Source organism: Oncorhynchus tshawytscha, linkage group LG32 (assembly GCF_018296145.1).
Source record: "Oncorhynchus tshawytscha isolate Ot180627B linkage group LG32, Otsh_v2.0, whole genome shotgun sequence".
Taxonomy (NCBI): Eukaryota; Metazoa; Chordata; class Actinopteri; order Salmoniformes; family Salmonidae; genus Oncorhynchus; species Oncorhynchus tshawytscha.
This window is the reverse complement of record NC_056460.1, coordinates 7353476-7376523: the sequence shown is the minus strand read 5'-3', so window position 1 is coordinate 7376523 and position 23048 is coordinate 7353476. Positions and strand designations below refer to the sequence as shown.

General features: G+C 43.2%; 2 protein-coding genes and 1 non-coding gene across 5 annotated transcripts in view; 2 read left to right on the top strand and 1 right to left on the bottom strand.

The window, feature by feature from the left end:
• On the top strand, positions 1 to 11273 carry LOC112230355 (nucleolar protein 11-like). The gene is made up of 18 exons (XM_024396607.2): positions 1 to 185; positions 615 to 728; positions 866 to 922; positions 1176 to 1324; positions 3379 to 3436; positions 3609 to 3750; positions 4389 to 4589; positions 4880 to 4956; positions 5097 to 5220; positions 5570 to 5664; positions 5771 to 5836; positions 6019 to 6203; positions 7981 to 8106; positions 8521 to 8745; positions 9111 to 9189; positions 9614 to 9706; positions 9808 to 9915; positions 10462 to 11273. Exons 1-18 carry the CDS (start codon positions 39 to 41, stop codon positions 10573 to 10575), a joined length of 2160 nt encoding a protein of 719 aa, XP_024252375.1. The 5' UTR covers positions 1 to 38; the 3' UTR covers positions 10576 to 11273.
• Positions 11274 to 13374: 2101 nt separating this feature from the next.
• On the bottom strand, positions 13375 to 13456 carry trnas-aga. Its single transcript has one exon. It is a non-coding gene; the product is annotated as a tRNA-Ser (tRNA).
• Positions 13457 to 14464: 1008 nt separating this feature from the next.
• The window catches only part of LOC112230356 (nucleosome-remodeling factor subunit BPTF), a 50664-nt gene continuing 42080 nt past the window's right edge, over positions 14465 to 23048 (top strand). For 2 of the 3 annotated variants that reach the window (XM_024396609.2, XM_024396608.2), the window contains exons 1-2: positions 14465 to 15241; positions 17493 to 18315. In XM_024396609.2, the coding sequence (XP_024252377.2) occupies positions 14734 to 15241; positions 17493 to 18315 (1331 nt within the window). In that variant the 5' untranslated portion in view covers positions 14465 to 14733. The remainder of the gene's footprint in view (positions 15242 to 17492; positions 18316 to 23048) is intronic. The other variant, XM_024396610.2, reaches the window with a different exon arrangement.

Below are 23048 nucleotides of genomic sequence, written 5' to 3'. Positions count from 1 at the left end.
TCTCGCGAGGTTTGCTCTTTTCATTTTCTTCATCCAGCATGGCGGCGCTGTATGAGGGATTCACGTTGTGCGGACTTGTACAAACTCAAAATGCTTCAGATTCGCCAATTCAGGGAATTGAACTGGATGGAGACAGTGACCATGCCGTCGTCACCGATTCCACGAGATCTGTCACTTTATACAAGGTAATGTTGACCAATATACGTGGCTGAAATGTTGAACCAGCTCAGCTGATGGGACACTCGTGTCTATTGCAGTGGGGGGGATCCGAAGCGTTTCAAAATATAGCTAGCTACATATAACAATTTCTCCCTCTCTTACCAGTATTGCAATGGTGTTCATCAACTGTGTAGCAACACATTGAGTATTCAGACGGTTTCCTTGAATCAATCGACATGCACATAGGTGGACGTTAGCACACGTACTGTTCTTTCAATGAGAACAGTACTACTAGATAGCTGCTTGGCGTGGGTTTGTTTGGTTAGCTGACGTTGGTGCTACTGTCAAAAAGGTAGTCACACAAGTCTTGTATTTGAATATGAACGTAATTTACCGCAATAATATGACAAAGGTTGTTGTTTGTGTTGTTTACTTATGAGGTGCTGTGTTGACAGGTTTCAGACCAGAAGCCTCTGGGTAGCTGGACGGTGAAACAGGGACAGTTGTTGACTTGTCCTGCAGTGTTCAACTTTCAGACCAAGGAGTATGTAGTGGTCTCCGACAACAAGGTAACACTTGTGGACACTTTCCACCAACATAGAAACTGAACACATTTAAAACATCTGGACTTGACAATTGGACTTGATTCTTTAAATAAAGTGGTTGTCTTCATGTTGTTCATGGTCAATAAATGTTTACTCACTAGGTCATCAGAGTTTGGAAAGATGAAGACCTCAATTTAGACAAAGCATTTAAAGCAACTGTAAGTATGAGCTCCCTCTCTCACACGCATACAATTTCAACCTCCTCTGCTTTGACTTTGTCAATATGGTTACATACTCTGCAAATTGCACAGTAACACGAACTGTGCCTGTGAGAAGTCATTGTACCATAATTGAATCAAATTATGCCATACATTTCCTTTTTTATCTCAGGCTTTCCTCTTGCTTTGCGGTCATTTCGCGATGTCTCGCAGTTATTGTTCTTAACTAGCTCTGTGTCTGCATGTCTCTTAGGTGACTGCTGATGTATGGCGGGTCCACTCTGCCCCAGGGGGAGAGCCTGTGGTGCTTTTTCAGAGAGGCGCAGTCAGATTCCTGGACTCCCTCCTCTCCGCCCCCCAACAGCCCGTAGAGGATGTCCTGTCAGAGGAGGAGGTCATAAGGTCAGACAATGGACACTAGTCTGGATTAGTGATCCGTAACCTTCGTGTTGGTTGGCTTTAGTCCCACCACTATAGAGGCTGGTTGACGTATTGGATATAAAAATATATACAGGTGAAGTCGGAAGTTTACATACACTTAGGTTGGAGTCATTAAAACTAATTTTTCAACCACTCCACAAATTTCTTGTTAACAAACTATAGTTATGGCAAGTCGGTTAGGACATCTACTTTGTGCATGACACAAGTCATTTTTCCAACAATTGTTTACAGACAGATTATTTGACACAATTCCAGTGGGTCAGAAGTTTACATATACTAAGTTGACTGTGCCTTTCAACAGCTTGGAAAATTCCAGAAAATGATGTCATGGCTTCTGATAGGCTAATTGACATCATTTGAGTCAATTGGAGGTGTACCTGTGGATGTATTTCAAGGCCTACTTTCAAACTCAGTGCCTCTTTGCTTGACATCATGGGAAAATCAAAATAAATCAGACAAGACCTCAGAAAGAAATGTGTAGACCTCCACAAGTCTGGTTCATTCTTAGGGTCAATTTCCAAATGCCTGAAGGTACCACGTTCATCTGTACAAACAATAGTACGCAAGTATAAACACCATGGGACCATGCAGCCTTCATACGGCTCAGGAAGGAGACGCTTTCTGTCTCCTGGAGATGGTGCAAATCAATCCCAGAACAACAGCAAAGGACCTTGTTAAGATGCTGGAGGAAACAGGTACAAAAGTATCTATCCACAGTAAAACGAGTCCTATATCGACAAAACCTGAAAGGTCGCTCAGCAAGGAAGAAGCCACTGTTTCAAAACCGCCATAAAAAAGCCAGACTACGGTTTGCAACTGCACATGGGGACAAAGATTGTACTTTTTGGAGAAATGTCTTCTGGTCTGATGAAACAAAAATACCACTGTTTGGTCATGATGACCGTTGTTAAGTTTGGAGGAAAAAGGGGGGGGCCTGCAAGCCAAAGAACACCATCCCAACTGTGAAGCACAGGGGTGGCAGCATCATGTTGTGAGAGTGCTTTGCTGTAGAGGGACTGGTGCACTTCACAAAACAGATGGCATCATGAGGAAGGAAAATAATGTGGATATATTGAAGCAACATCTCAAGACATCAGTCAGGAAGTTAAAAGCTTGGTTGCAAATGGGTCTTCCAAATGGACAATGACCCCAAGCATACTTACAAAGTTGTGGCAAAATGGCTTAAGGACAACAAAGTCAAGGTATTGGAGTGGCCATCACAAAGCCTTGACCTCAATCCTATAGAAAATGTGTGAGCAGAACTGAAAAAGCATGTGCGAGCAAGGAGGCCTACAAACCTGATTCAGTTACACCAGCTCTGTCAGGAGGAATGGGCCAAAATTCACCCAACTTATTGTGGGAAGCTTGTGGAAGGCTGCCCAAAACATTTCAACCAAGTTAAACAATTGAAAGGCAATGCTACCAAATACTAATTGAGTGTATGTAAACTTCTGACCCACTGGGAATGTGATGAAAGAAATAAAAGCTGAAATAAATCATTATCTCTACTATTATTCTGACATTTCACATTCTTAAAAATAAAGTGGTAATCCTAACTGACCTAAAACAGGGAATTTTTACTAGGATTAAATGTCAGGAATTGTGAAAAGCTGATTTTTAAATGTATTTGGCTAAGGTGTATGTAAAACTTCCGACATTTAATTGTTTTATTTTAACCTCTTTTTAAATTTTACTAGGCAAGTCAGTTAAGAACATATTCTTATTTTCAATGACGGCGTAGGAACAGTGGGTTAACTGCCTGTTCAGGGGCAGAACGACAGATTTGAACTTGATACCTTTCGGTTACTAGTCCAACGCTCTAACCACGAGCCTACCCTGCCGCCCCATCAACTGAACATTGTTTTTTTTAAACTTGCACCCATATTTATTTACAGTGAGTCAGCGACTATGATAATTCTGTCCACATTGCTGTCAATACTTGGCTCATTTGAGTAAACAATCGTTTTTTTGTGTGAGATGCACACAGTTGACAATGTCCTCGTGTTGCCCCCTAGGTGGAGCACCAACATCGTGGCAGAGGAACAGCACTTTGTCCTCTTCACGACAGAGCAGGTAGAATATCCTTTCCTCGCGGTACACCAGTACGCTGAATAGCCGTGTACTCAGTGACCTGCCACGTGCAGGCATAAACGCAGTGCCATCTGCAGCACGCAATGTTTTGTGCAAGTATGAATTCTGTGCCACAATGTCGTGTTTAACACAGCTTCCCTGTTGTCCATCACAGAAAGGGGAGTGCTGCCTTTATGTGCAGAGGCTCAACCCCAACACCCTACAGAAGTATAGGCTGGAGAGGGAAGACTCTGGAGCTTCCCCATTGAGTTTCTCTGCCTCTCTCCAGGACAAACACCTCAACCTGCTCTACCTGTGTGAGTACGGCCGTCACTTCCCTGCCAAAGTAATGTGTTAGAAATGTCCAAGTAGTAATGTGCATTATGCAGAAATCGTTCTGGCATTTCCTGGTTAACATTCTAATAGTTAGCCTATTTTCAGTTTGTGACAAAACAAGCGATATATAGTGTGGAGAATCAATGTACCATCTCAAATGCAGTGAAATATCTTTTCAACAACCAAAAATCTTGTGTTTTCAGCTGTTTGAAACTGGTGTGCAAAACCGAAAGTAAAAGACGGGAAAACTAAACTTAAGAACCGAAAGCATAGAAATAGCGCACATAGAACATATGTACCACTTAAACTTGCTTTCAAAAGCGTGACAGATCTATAACTCTCATTTCTATGTGAGTTTGATCGAGTAGCCCAATAGGTTACATATTACAGCTTTAATGGTGTTTCCCCCCCCTCAGATAATACTGTTGAAATGGTACTGCATTTGATATCAATGAAGCACTTAACAAACAATGAAACGCAGTTGTCGGACATCGTAGCTACAGCCTCATGATAGTATTTAGTGTTTTATTGAGAAACTTGCGCTCTCATTGATGTGCTGGTGACATAAGGCTATGATTGACCTGACTTGCATCTCTGTCTTCTATCTCGCTCTCTCCAGACCCTAACGGCTGTGTGTACCAGAGTGTGGTGGCGGCGCGGGGGTATGTGGGGCTGGAGGGGGTGCAGGCCCTGCCTCGCAGCCTGCGCCTGATGGTGCCCGTGGGGGAGGGAGAGCTGGGAGCTGCCTCGGCAGTGGCCCTGGACGAAGCTCATGTGGCTGTGGTGGGGGTGCCCCATCCCTCCGCCAGAACTGGCAAAGGTAAATATCAGGGTTTGGGATCAATGCCATGTCATTTCAGGAGCTCAACAGAAATGTCCATTTTCCTCATGCGGAAAAGTGTAGTTGTAGTTTACTTCATGAATTGATTGAATCATGATTCTCACACACATTCGCCCAATCCAGCATCAACCCCCTAGATACGTACTTTTCAAAGTTCTGATTTGACGCGTGTAAACAACATGGTGATATCTTCCCTGTGTTTGCTCGGGAGCTTTCACCACACTGCTGACATCTATCCGATCCTTTTTATTCTTTTTTTTCCATTTCAGATTTCCTCTGCATCTGGAATACTAATTTCCAGACTCTTCAGGCTGGTAAGGAGATGGCGGGAAGAATCCATGGACAGGTAGGAATACTCAGAAATTTGAGTTTTTTTTTTTTTTTTGCCTCACAAACTTCAACCAAATGACTCTATGCTTGTATCTTGTACTAAAGACCCACTTCACTCCTATTTATATCAATGATCATTCCTTAATTTCCCCTCAGGTCTGGTGTTATTTAGGGAAGCTGTTTGTCTCTCATGGCAAGGCCCTCTCCGTCATTCCCTACGAGTGTCAGAAGTCCTCTCTGGCCTCGGCCCTGGGGAAACTACGACACACTGGTCTCGCAGGTAACGCGGCACTTCCTCAGCAAAACAGTCACCCGAGTGGCGTTAGTCGTCCTTGACAGTGCCTGGTTGAATCTAAAAGAGCACCCTATTCCCTATACAGTGCACTGCTTTTAATACAAGTCCTAGTGTTCCTGCTCAAAGGTAGTGAATAGGAAGCCATTCAGATGAAGCTATATCACTCCTGTTTACACGTCATTGCATACGTTTCCCTCACCTTTCCCTGGCCTATCTAATGTACTGAATCTGTACATTACTGTTTTGAAATTGCATCTGAATAGCATTCCTTGAAATGTAATCTAAAACAAAACACTTTAGTGAGTTGGATTTTATTTAATTTGCGGCTTTGTAGTGTCCAAATCGTCGGTGGCTGTGCCCTCTTGGAACACCCTACTCCATGGGGATCAGCCACAGGGGCCCACCAAAATAGTGGAGACCAGGAAGAGTGTAAGTTAACCTGCCTTCCAGAATTGATTGATCCTAACCCAAGTACTTTACCACCGGAATGGATTCATGTTAATTTTCCTGTTCTGATTGGTCCTCCTCTGTCCAGAAGCTGAGTCGGAAGAGCCAATCAGCGCAAGCCCTCACAGTGGAACAAGTACTGGAGCTTATCAAGGTATTTTAGATCCGCTATTCATTTTGCTCTTCTGTTTTGATAGTCTCAAACAGGTATTGATGTTGTACGTTGAGTGAATGACAAATGACCTGTCCCTTTCATAGCGTATTTCTATCAAATGTAATTGTTCTCAAAGAAATGTTAAGTTAGGTGTTAACTGTGTTCAACCTCAACCCCACCAGACTGGTCCAGTGGATGAGGTCCAGAGGGAGGTGGAGGCCCTAGTCTCCAGAGGCGATGCCCAGGACCTGCAGCTCTCGGTGGGCCAGCTGGCCTGCCACCTGGTGGCCCGAAGCCAGGCCGAGACAGCCTTCTACACTCCCGTGGCCCTGGCACAGCTGGTGCAAACACAGTTTCTTTGCCACAGGTGAGGGTGGCATTGAGTTGACTGGACCTCCTAGGGCACGGGAGTATCGGTCCTTTGGACAGGGAAGTTATCAGGATGATGGGCTATGTTGGGTGCATGGAAAGTGAATGTGAACAGGGTCGTCAGCTCGTAGTAGTGTTGGTGCCATCCACTTGTTATGCAAGTTGGGGTGTGTGTCTTGCTTCCATCCTCACCGATCTAGCAAGGCATCAGTGTTGAAGTACTTGAGACCACCTTTTGAGTGTCTCTGTCAGATACATTTTCACTCGGTCTTGACTCGGTCTCTTTATGCCATATAAGCACTTTCATTTTTTTATGGCCATTGCGTGTACTCCCTTAATCCCCACTGGTGCAAAGTAGTGTAGTGGATGTACATATGACTTATCTTCTTGTTGAAAGTTATTCTTGAAAAGGGAGAAGCTAACAAATTAGGAACAACATCCTCTTTGATATAACACTTGCTGCAGCCTCTGCAACTAGTCTACAATAGAAGATGGCTAGCTAGACCGTGGGAAAACTACTGCTCCTTATTGTACAGTGGGAAAACTATGGCTCCTTATTGTACAGTGGGAAAACTACGGCTCCTTATTCTACAGTGGGAAAACTACGGCTCCTTATTGTACCGTGGGAAAACTACTGCTCCTTATTGTACAGTGGGAAAACTACTGCTCCTTATTGTACAGTGGGAAAACTACTGCTCCTTATTGTACCGTGGGAAAACTACTGCTCCTTATTGTACAGTGGGAAAACTACTGCTCCTTATTGTACAGTGGGAAAACTACTGCTCCTTATTGTACCGTAGGAAAACTACGGCTCCTTATTGTACAGTGGGAAAACTACGGCTCCTTATTGTACAGTGGGAAAACTACTGCTCCTTATTGTACAGTGGGAAAACTACGGCTCCTTATTCTACAGTGGACAGTTGGCCTTTGCGAAGGCAGAAGTTACCATACTTTTTTTTTGTCAAAATGGTACCACCTATTACAAGTCAAAAGTTGGTTGGTTGATTAAACTGTCACTCCAAAATGTTGCCCCTAATACAGTTGAATGGCAGATGCCTTCTATCTATTTTGATGGCCTAGCCAATGGCTTGTCTTTGCTAGATGTATCTCCCCAGAGACCACAAAAACAAAAAAATCATGATTGGATCTTTTTTTTCTTCTCTCTTCAGTGTTAACCTTTCCATTCCAACAAAAACTGAAGAGATTAAAACAGAACATCACTGAAAAGAATAATGTAATTCGAATAATTGTTGTAATTATTTTATAAATCCTTTGGTGTAGAAGGTCCGTTGTTCCCCACTGTGTTTGAGTTAGTAATAATTTCTTGAGTGGCTCTATTCCCTCAGCATGCATTTTTTAACATCTGAATGAATAAAGAATCCATATGATGTTCTGAAATATGAACACAGAAGTACTGGACATGTTGAGCTCTTATTATGGTGGTGATTTGACGAAATTACAATCATGGTGTTGAATTTGACTTTTTTTGTGGCTCGGTCTTGACTCGGACCGCTTGTCACCCTGCCGGTCTCATTCTTGACAAAGTTCACCCCCCCCCCCATCCGGTTTTTGTATTTTTTCTCCGGGATTGGACTTGAATCGGTCTCGCTTTAGGTGGTCTCGAATGATGATAAGTGAAGACGTGGTGGGTGGGTACCTATCCAGTTTCCGCACCCATCAGTAGCAATGAAGGAAAGAATACTAGGATACTAGTATTTTCACACAGACTGAGTCCCTTGGTTTGGTTCTGACCTGTTCTGTGTGTCTTTCTGCAGCGTGTGTCCCGGCCTCCTGCTGCTGTCCCTGGAGCACAAGGACTACTTCCTGTGTCAGCTGTGCCTGCAGCTCTTCCCAGACATCCCTGAGGTGGTCACGTGTGCCTGCCTCAAAACCTTCATCAGGTCAGTCTAACTCGATAGTGTATGGGGGGCGTCTTTTGTGACAACCTATACGTTGTGAATAAGATTAATTCTGGTGAAGCTCAGGCTAGTGTTTCCTACCAGTGCAGGAGCTTGGTTATGTATTTGTTGGCCTAATTGCTGTCCTCTCTCTTGATGGTTGAAGTTTCTATTCATTGTATACAAATGCATATTTTTTTCCACCACATTGTAAACCAAGCGGTCTCTTTGTGGCTGTGTGTTGCTTTTAAATGATGCTTATTTTGAAGTGCTTTATTTCTAGAACTTGTTTCGTTTGAACCATTTCCAATGCTTCCAAGTCTTGTTCCTGCAAATACAATAGTTTGTCAACTCATATAAATAGCCTGAAGTCAGGATTGTTGTTGTAACGGCCATGTGTCACTCTCCTTCCTCAAGTGTGCCAGACGGCGACGTGGAGATGGTCAGTCTGGAGCCAGACAGCGTGTCCTTCATGGAGGGCCTGGTGGGGGCCCGGGGGGGCCAACAGAACGGTTTCAGCCCGCCTCTGTTTGAGGAGGACAGCTGTGACACCAACCACCAGCCCAAACCTCCCCAGGATAAGAAGAACCACACACTGCAGCTAGAGGCCTGCCCCGTGGGTCTACACAAGGCTGTGCTACTGTATCCTTTTCTAGTCTGGACAACCATCTCCCTAAACACTATTCCATTGCAAGACTACAGTAATATCTGCTTATGTTATTATTGATTGAACAGTGTATTTGATAGACATACATTGACACACAGAATCATCAATAGTCAGAGGGATTGAACCAACACAAGGCTGTTACTGTATCCTCTCACTATAGGTTTGTTGAATTGATCATTTAATAGGGATAGATTAAATGAAATAACAATGGCACATTTCATTGTCAACAGTCGGCTGCAATGCACTATACTGTTTATCTTGCGCTAATATACAGCACTAGTCCATAGAAATGACTCTTAAACCTGTGTGGAGGTGTTATAACTTAACTGTGCTGCCATAGTAATGAGGTCCTGCAGACGCCGTACAGTGACAACTTCCTGCTCCCCCACCTGAAGGACCTCGACACTCAGCAGGTTATTGTGAGTAGATACCTGTGTCCCATCTCCTTGACAATATGCCATCGTTGGGATCAATTCCATTTCATTCATGTCGATTCAGGAAGTAAATTCCAATTCCAGTCTTCCTCATTGAAGAACAGTAAAATGTGAATTTCTTCTACTATTTACTACCAATTTATGAATTGCAGTTAGCTATGAGGATGCATTGAAAGGCTGATGGTTGCATCCTTGGGGTGGCAGGGTAGCCTAGTGGTTAGAGCGTTGGACTAGTAACCGAAAGGTATCAAGTTCAAATCCCAGAGCTGACAAGGTACAAATCTGTCGTTCTGCCCCTGAACAGGCAGTTAACCCACTGTTCCTAGGCCGTCATTGAAAATAAGAATTTGTTCTTAACTGACTTGCCTAGTAAAATAAAAAAATCATTCTGTTTCCTTTCCTCTCCTAGCTCTTTCTTCAGTACCTCCAGTTTGTCTATTTGAAATATTCCCAAGACGTCTACACACAAACGCCAGGTTTGAGATCGCCCACGATGACACAGGTTGGTACATGGAAGCATGAAAGTTCTACAAGAGGTGAATGCATATAATGACATTTTATAGCATTTAACTTAATGTGTGTGTTCTGAATTTCCTTTTCTAGATCATTGACTGGGTGTGCTTGTTGTTGGATGCTCATTTCACAGTCTTGGTCATGGCTCCTGATGCCAAAGGATTGTTGTCTAATCTCCAAAGCTTTGTCAAGTCCCAGGTATATGCTTTCTCTTTGGTCCAAATTATATTTGAGCATTTTTGTCATAATGTGTTTTTATTGCCGTGAGAATAAAACCCGTTGAGGCACCCAGGGAGGAATGTTTACCTCTCCAGTGGTTCAAACTTGAAAGCAAGTGTTGCAGTTATAAATGCTAGCCGTTTTGTCAGAACTTCACAAAGGTAGACTCTGCGGTTTAAAAAAAAAAAATGTTTAACCTTTTTTTAAACTAGGCAAGTCGGTTAAGAACAAATTCTTATTTTCACGTTGCTACATCGACGATATTAGGATGAGCACGATCCAAGACTTTGCTGACACACAGAGTATCTGCGCATGTGCACTGGTTCGCTCCACGCTTCTAAAACATGCTAGCTACGTGACCAACCCAGCTGAGGAGTTTACACACGCGCTTCAACGCTCTTATTTGTTGCGGAAATTGACACACTACTGCAATTTAATTTGTGCATCTACTTCATCTCGCCGACGCACATGCTGTATATGGTACTTTGTTATAAGTTAACGTCTATCCCCATCTACCCATTCCAGGTGAAACTATTCTCTGAACTGGGGAAGATTGAGAGCAGCCTTCAAGAGCTCCACAAAATGAAGCTGTCCAAGGACATCAGCCAGTACTCCATAGAAGTCATCGAGCTGTTTTAGGTCATATTTACAGATAATTTCTAATCGAACTTTGCCGTTGACCTTCTCTCCCCATTTCTCTTGGTCAGTTGCATCGTTGTGTTCCACTTTGTATTTGGTCCACTACCAAAAGGGCCATGGTTCAACTGCTGTATCATACCTACGTACTGTAGATGCCTACACTGGTCCCAGATCTGCTTGTGCTTTCATCGATGAGCATAGGAGTTGGCTGTGCAGCGCCCAAACAGATCTGGGATCAGTCTAGTAGATTTTCGGGTGTGTAGAGCAAATGATTCTCTAGTTCTGAACTGTGGCATTGCCGAGGCCTCGGTCCCTATAGCCATGCGATTTGTCTGTATAATCTGAGGGTGGTGTGGTAGAAATATTTGCTAATATGAATTATGTAAACGATATAGTCCCATGATATTGCAACATGGCATAGATATTTTTAACCTATGGAACATACTGCCCCTTTATAGGAATATACAAAATACCTGACATGTCTAAAAATGGGAATCAACCTTCCATATGGTTGACAATCTTGTGGTTAAATGTTGTATTTCCTGAAGGCTATTTGGACTGTGAATAACTGTACATCTCCCAATCACATTGTAGTGTAGCACCATGTTTTCTATAGATACATTTTGTGTTTCATTCTAACAAAATAAATTCTGAATTCATATGACAGTATTTGTATTAAAAATACCCTATGCACAAAATGACCCTTGTCTTTGTCCCATCATGAATGGTTATATGTATGTCTAAGGTAAGATAACATGGTACCATATACAAAAGTATTGTGGACACCCCTTCAAATGAGTGGATTTGGCTATTTCAGCCATTCTTGATGGCAGGGAGGGGTACAAGTTAGATTTTAAAAGTGGGGGTAGCATATCAGATAAGGTCTCCAAACAGCCTACTTGACCGCTCGGAGGCGTCTGTATGGTCCTAAAGCACACTTAATTTGTTTTGTATCACATGCCATTGATAAAACTAGGGGGGGACAAAAATACAATTTCAGAATGTGGGTCCCACTGTCCCCCTGGTGACCGGTATATAGGAACGAGCCACAGCCATGCAATCGCCATTGGCAGTAGAATGACCTTACTGAAGAGCTCACTGACTTTTAATGTGGCACAGTCATAAGATGCCACCTTTCCAACAAGTCAATTTGTCAAATGTATGCCCTGATAGAGCTGCCCCGGTTAACTGTAAGTGCTGTTATTGTAAAGTGGAAACATCTAGGAGCAACAATGGCTTAGCCACAAAGTGGTAGGCCGCAGCCTCAGAACAGGACCGCTGAAGTGGGTAAAAAATTATCTGTCCTCTGTTTTAACACTTGACTACCAAGTTCCAAACTGCCTCTGGAAGAAACGTCAGCACAAGAACTGTTCGTTGGGAGCTTCATGAAATTGGGTTCCATGGCCTAACAGTCGCACACAAGCCAAAGATCACCATGCCCAATGCCAAGCATCGGCTGGAGTGGTGTAAAGCTTGCTGCCATTGGTCTCTGGAGCAGTGGAAACGTATTCTCTGGAATGATGAATCACATTTCACCATCTGGCAGTCCATGGACAAATCTGGATTTGGCGGATGCCAGGAGAACCCTACCTGCACCAATGAATAGTGCCAACAGTAAAGTTTGGTGGAGGAGGAATAATGGTCCGGGGCTGTTTTTCATGGTTTCGGGCTAGGCTAGTTCCAGTGAAGGGAAATCTTAAAGCTACATAGTAAATCAAATCAAATGATATTTGTCACGTGCCAAATACAACCTTACAGTGAAATGCTTACTTACAAGCCTTTAACCGACAATACAGTTTAAATAAATAAGTGATAAGTAAAAAATAACAAAGTAACAAATAATTAAAGAGCAGCAGTAAAATAACAATAGTGTGGCTGAATACAGGGGGTACCAGTAAAGAGTCAATGTATGGGGGCACCGGTTAGTTGAGGTAATTGAGGTAATATGTGCATCTAGAGTTAAAGTGACTATGAATAGAAAATCAACAGAGAGTAGCAGCAGCATAATAGTCTGGGTAGCCATTTGAGAAGCTGTTAGGAAGTCTTTTGGACCTAGACTTGGTGCTCCGGCACCACTTGCCGTGCGGTAAGCAGAGAGAACAGTCTATGAATACAATGACATTCTAGACTATTCTGTGCTTTCAACTTTGTGGCAACAGTTTGGGGATGGCCCTTTCCTGTTTCACCACGGAAATGCCCCCGTGCACAGAACAAGGTCCATACAGAAATGGTTTGTCGAGATCGGTGTGGAAGAACTTGACTGGCCTGCGCAGCAACCTGACCTCGAGCCCATCGAACACCTTTGGGATCAATTGGAACGCAGACTCCGAGCCAGGCCTAATCGTCCAACATCAGTGCCCAATCTCACTTATGCTCTTGTGGCTGAATGGATGCAGGTCACCGCAGCAATGTTCTAACATTGTGGAAAGCCTTCCCAGAAGAGTGGAGGCTGTTATAGCAGCAAATGGTGGACAAACTCCATGTTAATGCTCATGCTTTTGGAATGAGATGTTCGAAAAGAAGGTGTCCACATACTTTTGGTCATGTAGTGTATGTAATTTAGATATCCACATCAATATTTTTTGCAATACTGCTCAAGGCTACGTGGAACATGCAAACAGAAAATGAAGTATTTATTTTTTAACACTGTGTTGTACCGCCTTTTACATGATGACAGTAGGTAATGTCAAGATATAAATGACATTCAAATGGACCTAACAAATGTATAGTAGAAAGATTTTGGCATTGGAAGTACTACCCTTTAGAGGGAAACTTCCAATTTACATCGTCAAAAGATAACGTTGTCGGCAGGATTCGAACCTGCGCGGGAAGATCCCAATGGATTTCTAGTCCATCGCCTTAACCACTCGGCCACGACAACTTGATATTTTATATATTCAATCAATCCCAATTTAACCCATACCCATGTTAAACCTGCTACTATGTATCGTTTTTAAGTGTGTCAGCTAATTTTTGAACGACCATTCACTTTGCCGACTGCTTCTATTATTAACAATGTAGCTATAACATCGAAATAATTAGACGTCTGCCTGCTGGAGTTAATAAAGCAATGTGCTTGTTTTAAAGAGAAAAGCCTTGGCATAGATAAACTACAGAGAGTAGGTACCAGTACACTATACGTAGTAGGCCTGATCTAAATAGGTTACATTGAGAGCATACGTAATGTAGCTAGGCCCTATCATAAGAGAGGGATTTAGGAAACATTGTAGCAACAAAGAGAAAAAAAGAAACAATGTTGCACCACAACTGCTACATTGGTAGGTTATGTCACCATCATTCATGGTGATGGAACTATTCTGATGTTCTTCGTTCTGATCCAGAATGTTGAATAACCTCTTCATAATATCCGCTGTTTACGTCAATAAGTAAACACAATATTTGAATATTTTTTCCCGATCCTATTTTTTAAATAAAGGCATACAATTATCCAATGCAATGCAATACACAATATATTATGAGTATTTTTTGCCATTAAAATAAGTTTATTGAATAACTCCACTCTGCATTAGCACAATTACAAATGGAGTCTCTTTGATAATAGTAACACATCAACTACCAATACCTACATGACTCAAATGTTGACATATAGTGAACTTATCCCTAATATGTGCTGGAACTCTGGAACTGACTTAATAACAACTTGGTTTCAAGATTCTGATCTTTCCCGTGTCCCGACTACGTATGCTGGTCTACATTCTGGCTAGAATGACGACGTCAGCTGCAAATTGACAATGCTGTTACATTGTAATTAAATCCATGTTTTCTTGATTTGTGTGACTTGACATGACAAGTGAACGTAAATAAACAATCGTGGGGGCATCACGTTCGCATGGATAACACATTTTATGAACTAAATGCGTCGACTGTAGAATAGTAGTCACGTGACCTCCGTACAGGGCCTGCTGTCTGTTTTCAGCGGAGGGAGAGATCCGAAGAAAAATGGCGACTGCAGGCGACCTAAAGCGGGAAGCCGGCCATTCTATTTGAACTTTCTACTAAAAATTGAGCCCGGGGCTTGGTGGGGCTAATTGAGACTATCGCGACGTTGGTTAGGGTTTCCGAGGGTGCCCGTTTTTTCGGGTTTGCGTGGACTAGTCGCGCGCTAAAATTGAAATAAAAAATAATACATCTGCTACAATGCGAGGGAGAAGAGGAAGGCCGCCTAAACAGGCAGCGGAGATGCAGGAGGTTTCCCCTGGGCCAGTTCGCGGTTCGAGAGGGAGAGGGAGAGGTAGCCGTGGTAGGGGAAGGGGCCGAGGACGTGGCCGCGGACGAGGCTCGGTGGTGGATACCGGTGATACAGAAATTCATCGGAGAGAGAACTACCATTCGTCCAGGGGCCGGAGGAAAGTTGGAGCAGCGACGACATCGCGGGGCAGAGGAAGAGGCAGGGGTTCGAGAGGTGGTCGGGGGAGACGGCCACTGTGCAAGGTGGTCTACGATGACAATAGCGACGAGGAAGAGGATAATATTAGTTTGAGGTCGGAGGAAGACGAACTTTTACACGAGAATCCCTCAGACTACGAAGAGGAGGCCGTGGGCAATGAGTCCGATTTTCTGGAAGAATTACCAGATGAGGATGATGCTAGCTACTGTACAGAGAGCAGCTTTCGGAGCCATGATAGCACGCACGGCAGCACTCCAGGTACGTTTGCTTGCAATTTAGAAGCATTTTTTTTCAAATGCACGCCAAAGTGTTACAGTTCTTATTTAGCACATTTGGTAAGCAATGTGCATTGTTCAAAATGGAGATTGCACTCATAAACAGGCCTTTGTTTAGGAGCTCTGGTGATCGTTTGCTAGTTCCCGCACAGTGAACACTACTGTCGCCTCGCATGTTTTCTGTTATAAAAAATCAGCAACTTTAGGCAAAAATGAACACGCATTTGACAATGGGGATTATTGTAAAACGGAATTGTTCATTTGCATAATTGCACCATTTTGCATACAACATTATTTGCTGAGGCGTTAGTTCAAGATGAACATTTAGCTACTTTCCATTCATTAATTTAGCAATATCTGTTAACATATATGCGTCAACAAGCATGCCATGCTGCACTATCTGGCTACAAAATTTCACGTGAAGATTTATACCATTTGATAATTTTGTCGCGTTGTCTTGCATGGCATGAATATACCTTTTAAACAGTTCCTGTAGTAGATGTAAACAATAAATGCGCAGTTTAATCAACCAGTTGTAATTGATCCCCCTTCCCTTAATTTAAACCTTTTTTTCCTTTAGAAAAGCAAGTGTTTGCGATATATTTCGCGAGATTGTGGTCAAATCAGCTTGACAGGGACATAATCGCCAAGGCCCTTTGTTTTGAAAAGAGGCGCTCTAATTTCACCTGTTGCAGCTTTAACTCGTTATAATATCACGTAGTAAATTGTACGGTAACCATAGCAAAGCCAATCTATCAGTGTAAACGAGCAAGAGCAATGGCAAACTTATTTGAAAAATAATTGAACTGTAAAGAACAATAGTTTTGTTCTTGCATAATGTCTAACCATTTGTGTAAGTGACGTTGATGTCATTCATGTACTTTGGTCTTTCTTCGCATAAACAATTTTCAAGCCATTTCTGGATTATTAAGGAACCATTTTGTAATTCAATGCAGAATTATATTTCCATAAAGTTCTAGATTTATTGATATTGTATTCATCCTAAAATGTCTGCGTATTATTCATAAGTTGCCCCACATCTCAAAAGCACAGATGTGTACAGCCAAGACAACATTGGTATTTCTTGAATCATAATTCTCTCTCTCTCTCCATTAGACCCCACTGACTGATTAGGCCAATAACCTCCAACCCCAAATAGGCTCGCTTACCATGCAAATATGGCTGAATTGTGCAAAGAGTGGTTTATGTGCCTTTCGTATGACCTATAATCACACACACTCATTTTAGCACACTGAGTCACAAATACATGCTTACACATACATAGAGACTCTGTGCATAGGGCCGAAGGAACGAAGGCAGAGGTTTTTGTACACAGCCCTGACTGGGGCCACACAGCTCAGGGGAGTGGTGCTTGCTGGTCATTTTCATGTCACTTCGTCTATGCCTACACACCCTGTCTAATGTTTGAAATCGAATTTAAAACTACAGTATGTTAGTTGTTACACATAACTACTCTAGCTGATATCAGAGTGTGTGGAACCATGTTTCAGATTCTGAACTTGATCCGGGCCCATATTCATAAAAAGTGCTGATCTAGGTTCAGTTTAGCCTTTTCGATCATAATGAATAAGATTACATGGACAGGGGGAGCTGACCCTAGATCAGCACCCATATTCTGGCCTAGGGTCAGGTCATGCCGTCGATGAAGGAAGGCCAAATTCTCCACTGCACGGTGTATACTCAAGTACCAGGTGCTAGGTTAGCTTATTTACATTTTTAAGACTTGATATATTTTTTTTAAATGACTGAGTAAATCTAAAGTTCTCTTTCCAAAGGGAGAAATTCTGTTTATAGAAGAGATTAAGACTTGATATACACCATGGGATTTATGGAAGGGTAAAAAAAATACAAGTTGGTTATAACCAATAGGCTATACATGAAAGTTGATACAAGGAAAGTAATGCACACATTTAGAGCTGTTATTCATAAACAGTAACAAAATAATTACACACTCAAATGTGTTGAATAAGAAGCCCTGCCTGTTTGATAGAAACATCGACAGTAGTTATGGTTGATGGGAATTGTGCTGCCTGCGTTGGCTCATTCACTATGTATCTAGCTTTGTCTTGTTTCTTCACCTGCCTTTGTTGTGTTTCTCAGAGTCCAGCACTTAGTATTGAAGGGCCTTTTTTCTTGACCCCATTTTGTCCCTTGATTGATTTGAATTCTTTACATAATTTATCACTCTCTCTCTCCATCCCTCTCTGTCACAGGCCGGAGGGGCAGACGCCCACACCGGCCCCGCTCGCCCATCTTCGAGGCCAAGGAGGTGCCCCCCCTTGAGCTGCCCAAGTCCTCAGAGGACCTTTTGGTGCCGGCTAGTCAGCTCCTCAACATCTCGGCCGTCTATGAGGTGCTGCGCAACTTTGGCTCGGTCCTGCGCCTCTCGCCGTTCCGCTTTGAGGACTTTTGTGCGGCGCTGGCGGGCCAGGAGCAGTGCACCCTGCTGGCTGAGACCCACACCGCCCTGCTCAAGGCCATCCTGCGTGAGGAGGACACATCCAACACCACGTTCGGTCCTGCCGACCTCAAGGACAGCGTCAACTCCACGCTCTACTTCATCGACGGCATGACCTGGCCCGAGATGGTGCGCGCCTACTGCGAGAGCGACCCAGAGTACCGCCAGGTGCTCCCTTTACTGGAGGGCGAGGAGTACCCCTACGAGCCCCTCGAGAGCAAAATTAAGGTCCTTCAATTTCTCGTGGACCAGTTCCTGGCCACCAACCTGGCTAGAGAAGAGTTGATGTCGGAGGGGGTGGTGGCGTATGACGACCACTGCAGGGTGTGCCACCGGCTGGGGGACCTCCTCTGCTGTGAGACGTGCTCGGCCGTCTACCACCTGGAGTGCGTAAAGCCGCCACTGGTGGAGGTACCCGAGGACGAGTGGCAGTGCGAGGTGTGTGTGGCACACAAGGTGCCCGGCGTGGTGGACTGTGTGACGGAGGCACAGAAGAGCCGACCATACATCCGACAGCTGCCAATCGGCTATGACCGCCACCGCCGCAAGTACTGGTTCCTGGACCGCCGCATTGTGGTGTAAGTAGACAACAACAAACAGACGTTCACTCACTTCAAAATTATACTCAACAAAAATATAAACGCAACATGCTAGAATTTGACTGAGTTACAGTTCATGTAAGGAAATCAGTCAATTTAAATACATTCATTCGGCCCTAATCTATTGATTTCAAAATGAGTTTTTCCCCACAAAAGGGCTTTGTTACAGACAGAAATACTCCTCAGTTTCATCAGCTGTCTGGGTGACTGGTCTCAGACGATCCCACAGGTGAAGAAGCCAAATGTGGAGGTCCTGGGCTGGCGTGGTTACAATGATCTGAGGTTGTGAGGCCAGTTGGACGTACTGCCAAATTCTCTAAAATGACTTTGGAGGTGGCTTATGGTAGAGAAATTAGCGTTAAATTCTCTGTCAACAGCTTTGGGGGACATTCCTGCAGTTAGCATGACAATTGCACACTCCCTCAAAACTGGAGACCTCTGTTGCATTGTGTTGTGTGACACAACTTCACATTTTAGAGGCCTTTTTATTGTTCCCAGCACAAGGTGCACCTGTGCAATTACCATGCCATTTAATCAGCTTCTTGATATGCTACACCTGTCAAGAGGATGGATTATCTTGGCAAAAGAGACATGCTCACTAATAGGGTTATAAACAAATTTGTGCACAATATTTTATAGAAATAAGCTATTTGTGGGTATGGAACATTTCTGAGGCCCGTGTCGCAAGGATCTGTACACAATTCCTGGAAGCTGAAAATGTCCCAGCCTGCATACTCACCAGACATGTCCCCCATTTGAGTATGTTTGGGATACTCTGAATCGACCTATACGTCAGTGTGTTCCAGTTCCCACCAATATCCATTAACTTCACACAGCCATTGAAGAGAAGTGGTGATCACACCAGATACTGACTGGCTTTCTGATCCACGCCACTACCTTTTGTTTTGAAGGTGTCTTTGACCAACAGATGCATGTCTGTATTCCCAGTCATGTAACATCTATAGATTAGGGCCTTTCAACCGCCCCTAGAGGAATCCCTTTGACAGTTCTGTAGGGCCTTTCAATTGACTGATTTTCTTATGAACTGTAACTCAGTAAAATCTTAGAAATTGTTGCATGTTGCATTTATATCTTCAGTGTAATAAATGGTTATTACAATTTCCTATTCTACCTGGCAGATAATTATGTCTCTTCTAGACAATACATTAATATCTGAATATTCTGTAATGTTGTCTCTCCCATGGACATCTCTTCTCAACAAGTGATTCGTTTGATCAGGTATGATAGGACCAAAATATGCAATTGCTACGGGCCTTGGAGGAACGGATTGGGAAACACGGGGTTATGTGATAGCGTGGAGGGATGGGATGATGGGCTAGGGCTGTTGTCTCACCTGTGGCTGTTGTGCAGGACCGGGCCTGGTCTATAATTTCCCTGCCTACCGACGCCTTCTCAGTCTTTGATAGGATGCTGTTGTGTGAACTGTTTGCTGTCCTGACACTAGGAGGAACAATAAAAAACGTTGTCTTCACACTGTGAAATGAAGACCACGATACTAAACTGAGTATAGTGTCCAAACTCCTTTTTAAATGAAAAGGATGAGTGTTGAAGGCAACTTCTAATGGCTACCCCGGTCTTTCTATTGAAAGGTCCTTTGGAGGAAGAATGTGGGGCATATATTTGACATTTTTACCTAAACCAGTGTTTCTTAGGTAGCCTAGCGGTTAGAGGGTTGGGCCAGTAACTGAAGTGTCCCTGATTTGAATACCCGAGCCGACAAGGGGAAAAATCTGTCTGTGCCCTTGAGCAAGGCACTTAACCCTAATTTGCTCCAGGGGTGACGTACTACTATGGTTGACCCTTTACCTGGTCCTGGGGACATTTTTGTTTTTGGCCTTGCCAAAACAGCTGATTAAAAGGATCAACTCATTAAGCTTTGAGGATATCAATCAGGTGTGTAGTGCTAAGGCAAAAACGAAAATGTGCAGATTGGGCCAGGATCGATTCGCCTTGCTACCTTATAGGCAAGCAACAGGGACTTACATTTGATGGACACTGCTGATGGGAGCCAGTGGAGAGTGGGAAGGAGTTTTTTTTTTATACAGTCTGGTAGGAGGCCACAATGGAGTTGTTAACTGTGACAGAGGTCTTGGAGCAGGCAGGCCTTTCCAGGGAGGAAGAGCACCAGCTTTTGTCAATGTTGTGGCGATGTCTGGTGAGGACCTGCCTTAGAACAGGCCTACAAGCCCTCAGTCCAGCCTCCCTCAGCCTATTGCGGACAGTCTGAGCACTGATGGAGGGATTGTGCGTAGAGGTCGACCGATTAATCGGAATGGACGATTAATTGAGGACGATTTCAAGTTTTCATAACATTCGGAAATCGGTATTTCTGGACACCGATTTGGCTGTTTTTTTGTTGTTGTTTTTTTTACACCATTATTTAATCTTTATTTAACTAGGCAAGTCAGTTAAGAACACATTCTTATTTTCAATGACGGCCTAGGAACGGTGGGTTAACTGCCTCGTTCAGGGGCAGAACGACAGATTTTCACCTTGTCAGCTCGGGGGATCCAATCTTGCAACCCTACAGTTAACTAGTCCAACGCTATAACCACCTGCCTCTCGTTGCACTCCACAAGGAGACTGCCAGTTACGCGAATGCAGTAAGCCAAGGTAAATTGCTAGCTAGCATTAAACTTATCTTATAAAAAACAATCAATCATAATCACTAGTTAACTACACATGGTTGATGATATTACTAGTTTATCTAGCGTGTCCTGCGTTGCATATAATCTGACTGAGCATACAAGTATCTGACTGAGTGGTGGTAGGCAGCAGCAGGCTCGTAAGCATTCATTCAAACAGCACTTTCGTGCGTTTTGCCAGCAGCTCTTTGTTGTGCGTCAAGCATTGCGCTGTTTATGACTTCAAGCCTATCAACTCCCGAGATGAGGCTGGTGTAACTGATGTGCAATGGCTAGATAGTTAGCGGGGTGCGCACTAACAGCGTTTCAAACGTCACTCGCTCTGAGACTTGGAGTGGTTGTTCCCCTTGCTCTGCATGGGTAATGCTGCTTCGATGATTGCTGTTGTGTTCCTGGTTCGAGCCCAGGGAGGAGCGAGGAGAGGGACGGAAGCTATACTGTTACACTGGCAATACTAAAGTGCCTATAAGAACATCCAATAGTCAAAGGCTAATGAAATACAAATGGTATATAGGGAAATAGTCCTATAATTTCTATAATAACTACAACCTAAAACTTCTTACCTGGGAATATTGAAGACTCATGTTAAAAGGAACCACCAGCTTTCATATGTTCTCATGTTCTGAGCAAGGAACTTAAATGTTAGCTTTCTTACAATGTTAGCTTTCTTACTTTTACTTTCTTCTCCAACACTTTGTTTTTGCATTATTTAAACCAAATTGAACATGTTTCATTATTTATTTGAGGCTAAATTGATTTTATTGATGTATTATATTAAGTTAAAATAAGTGTTCATTCAGTATTGTTGTAGTTGTCATTATTACAAATAAATAAATAAAATTGTCAGATTAATCGGTATCGGATTTTTTTGGTCCTCCAATAATCGGTATCGGCATTGAAAAATCTTTATCGGTCGACCTCTAATTGTGTGTCCCTGGTGTAACTCGGGCAGTTTTTGTTGCCATCCTGTACCTGTCCCGCAGGTGTGATGTTCGGATGTACCAATCCTGTGCAGGTGTTTGTTACACGTGGTCTGCCACTGCGAGGACGATCAGCTGTCTTGCATGTCTCCCTATAGCGCTGTCTTAGGCGTCTCACAGTACGGACATTGCAATTTATTGCCCTAGGCCACATCTGCAGTCCTCTTGCCTCCTTGCAGCATGCCTAAGGCACGTTCACGCAGATGAGCAGGGACCCTGGGAATCTTTCTTTTGGTGTTTGTCAGAGTCGGTAGAAAGAGCTATTTAGTGTCCTAAGTTTTCATAACTGTGACCTTAATTGCCTACCGTTTGTAAGCTGTTAGTGTCTTAACGACCGTTCCACAGGTGCATGTTCATACATTTTTTTATGGTTCATTGAACAAACATGGGAAACAGAGTTTAAACCCTTTACAATGCAGATCTGTGAAGTTATTTAGATATTTGCAAATTATCTTTGAAAGACCGGGTCCTGAAAAAGGTCAGTTTTCTTTATTTTTTGCTGGGTTTATTAAAAAAGTTATTGTTACTTATTTATTCATGTGTACAGTGTCAATTTCAATCAGGCACCGACGTTATCCACCTAAGAAACACTGATAACCCTGAATCCAAATTGAAGCAGAAGCGTGAGAAATTGTCAAACGCAATCATGTTCAAGCTGGGAGCTTTGTTTACATGACAGGTGGCAATGATTGATTTTTATTGAAACGTTTACATGAATATTTTAGTCATTTAGCAGACGCTTTCATCCAGAGCGACTTACATCACTTGCTTAGCTTCTCTGGTAAGGTATAGGAAGGCCAATGCCCTCACTTGTTTGAAGGATAATGACAATGTAAACACACAAATGTTAGTAAGCGATAGCATATACGCCAGCTATTAAGCACTAGTCACAGATGGTGTGGTAGCAGACTCCTTTAACCTGAGAGGAGTGTCACACACTCATGTACACACACACACACCTGAACAGAGGGATTCGGAGTTAACCTTCACTGTCTCATTGCCGCTCCCACTCAAGAAAGTGTCTTTCACCTGGTGCAGCATAATAGATCTACACCATCCCCATAGA

Bases quoted from the DNA above. Each gene is read 5' to 3' on its own strand.
- LOC112230355 (XM_024396607.2), top strand. From the start codon at position 39: ATGGCGGCGCTGTATGAGGGATTCACGTTGTGCGGACTTGTACAAACT. The intron at 4,590-4,879 runs GTAAATATCAGG...TTTCCATTTCAG, and splicing joins CTCCGCCAGAACTGGCAAAG to ATTTCCTCTGCATCTGGAAT. The intron at 5,837-6,018 runs GTATTTTAGATC...CAACCCCACCAG, and splicing joins AAGTACTGGAGCTTATCAAG to ACTGGTCCAGTGGATGAGGT.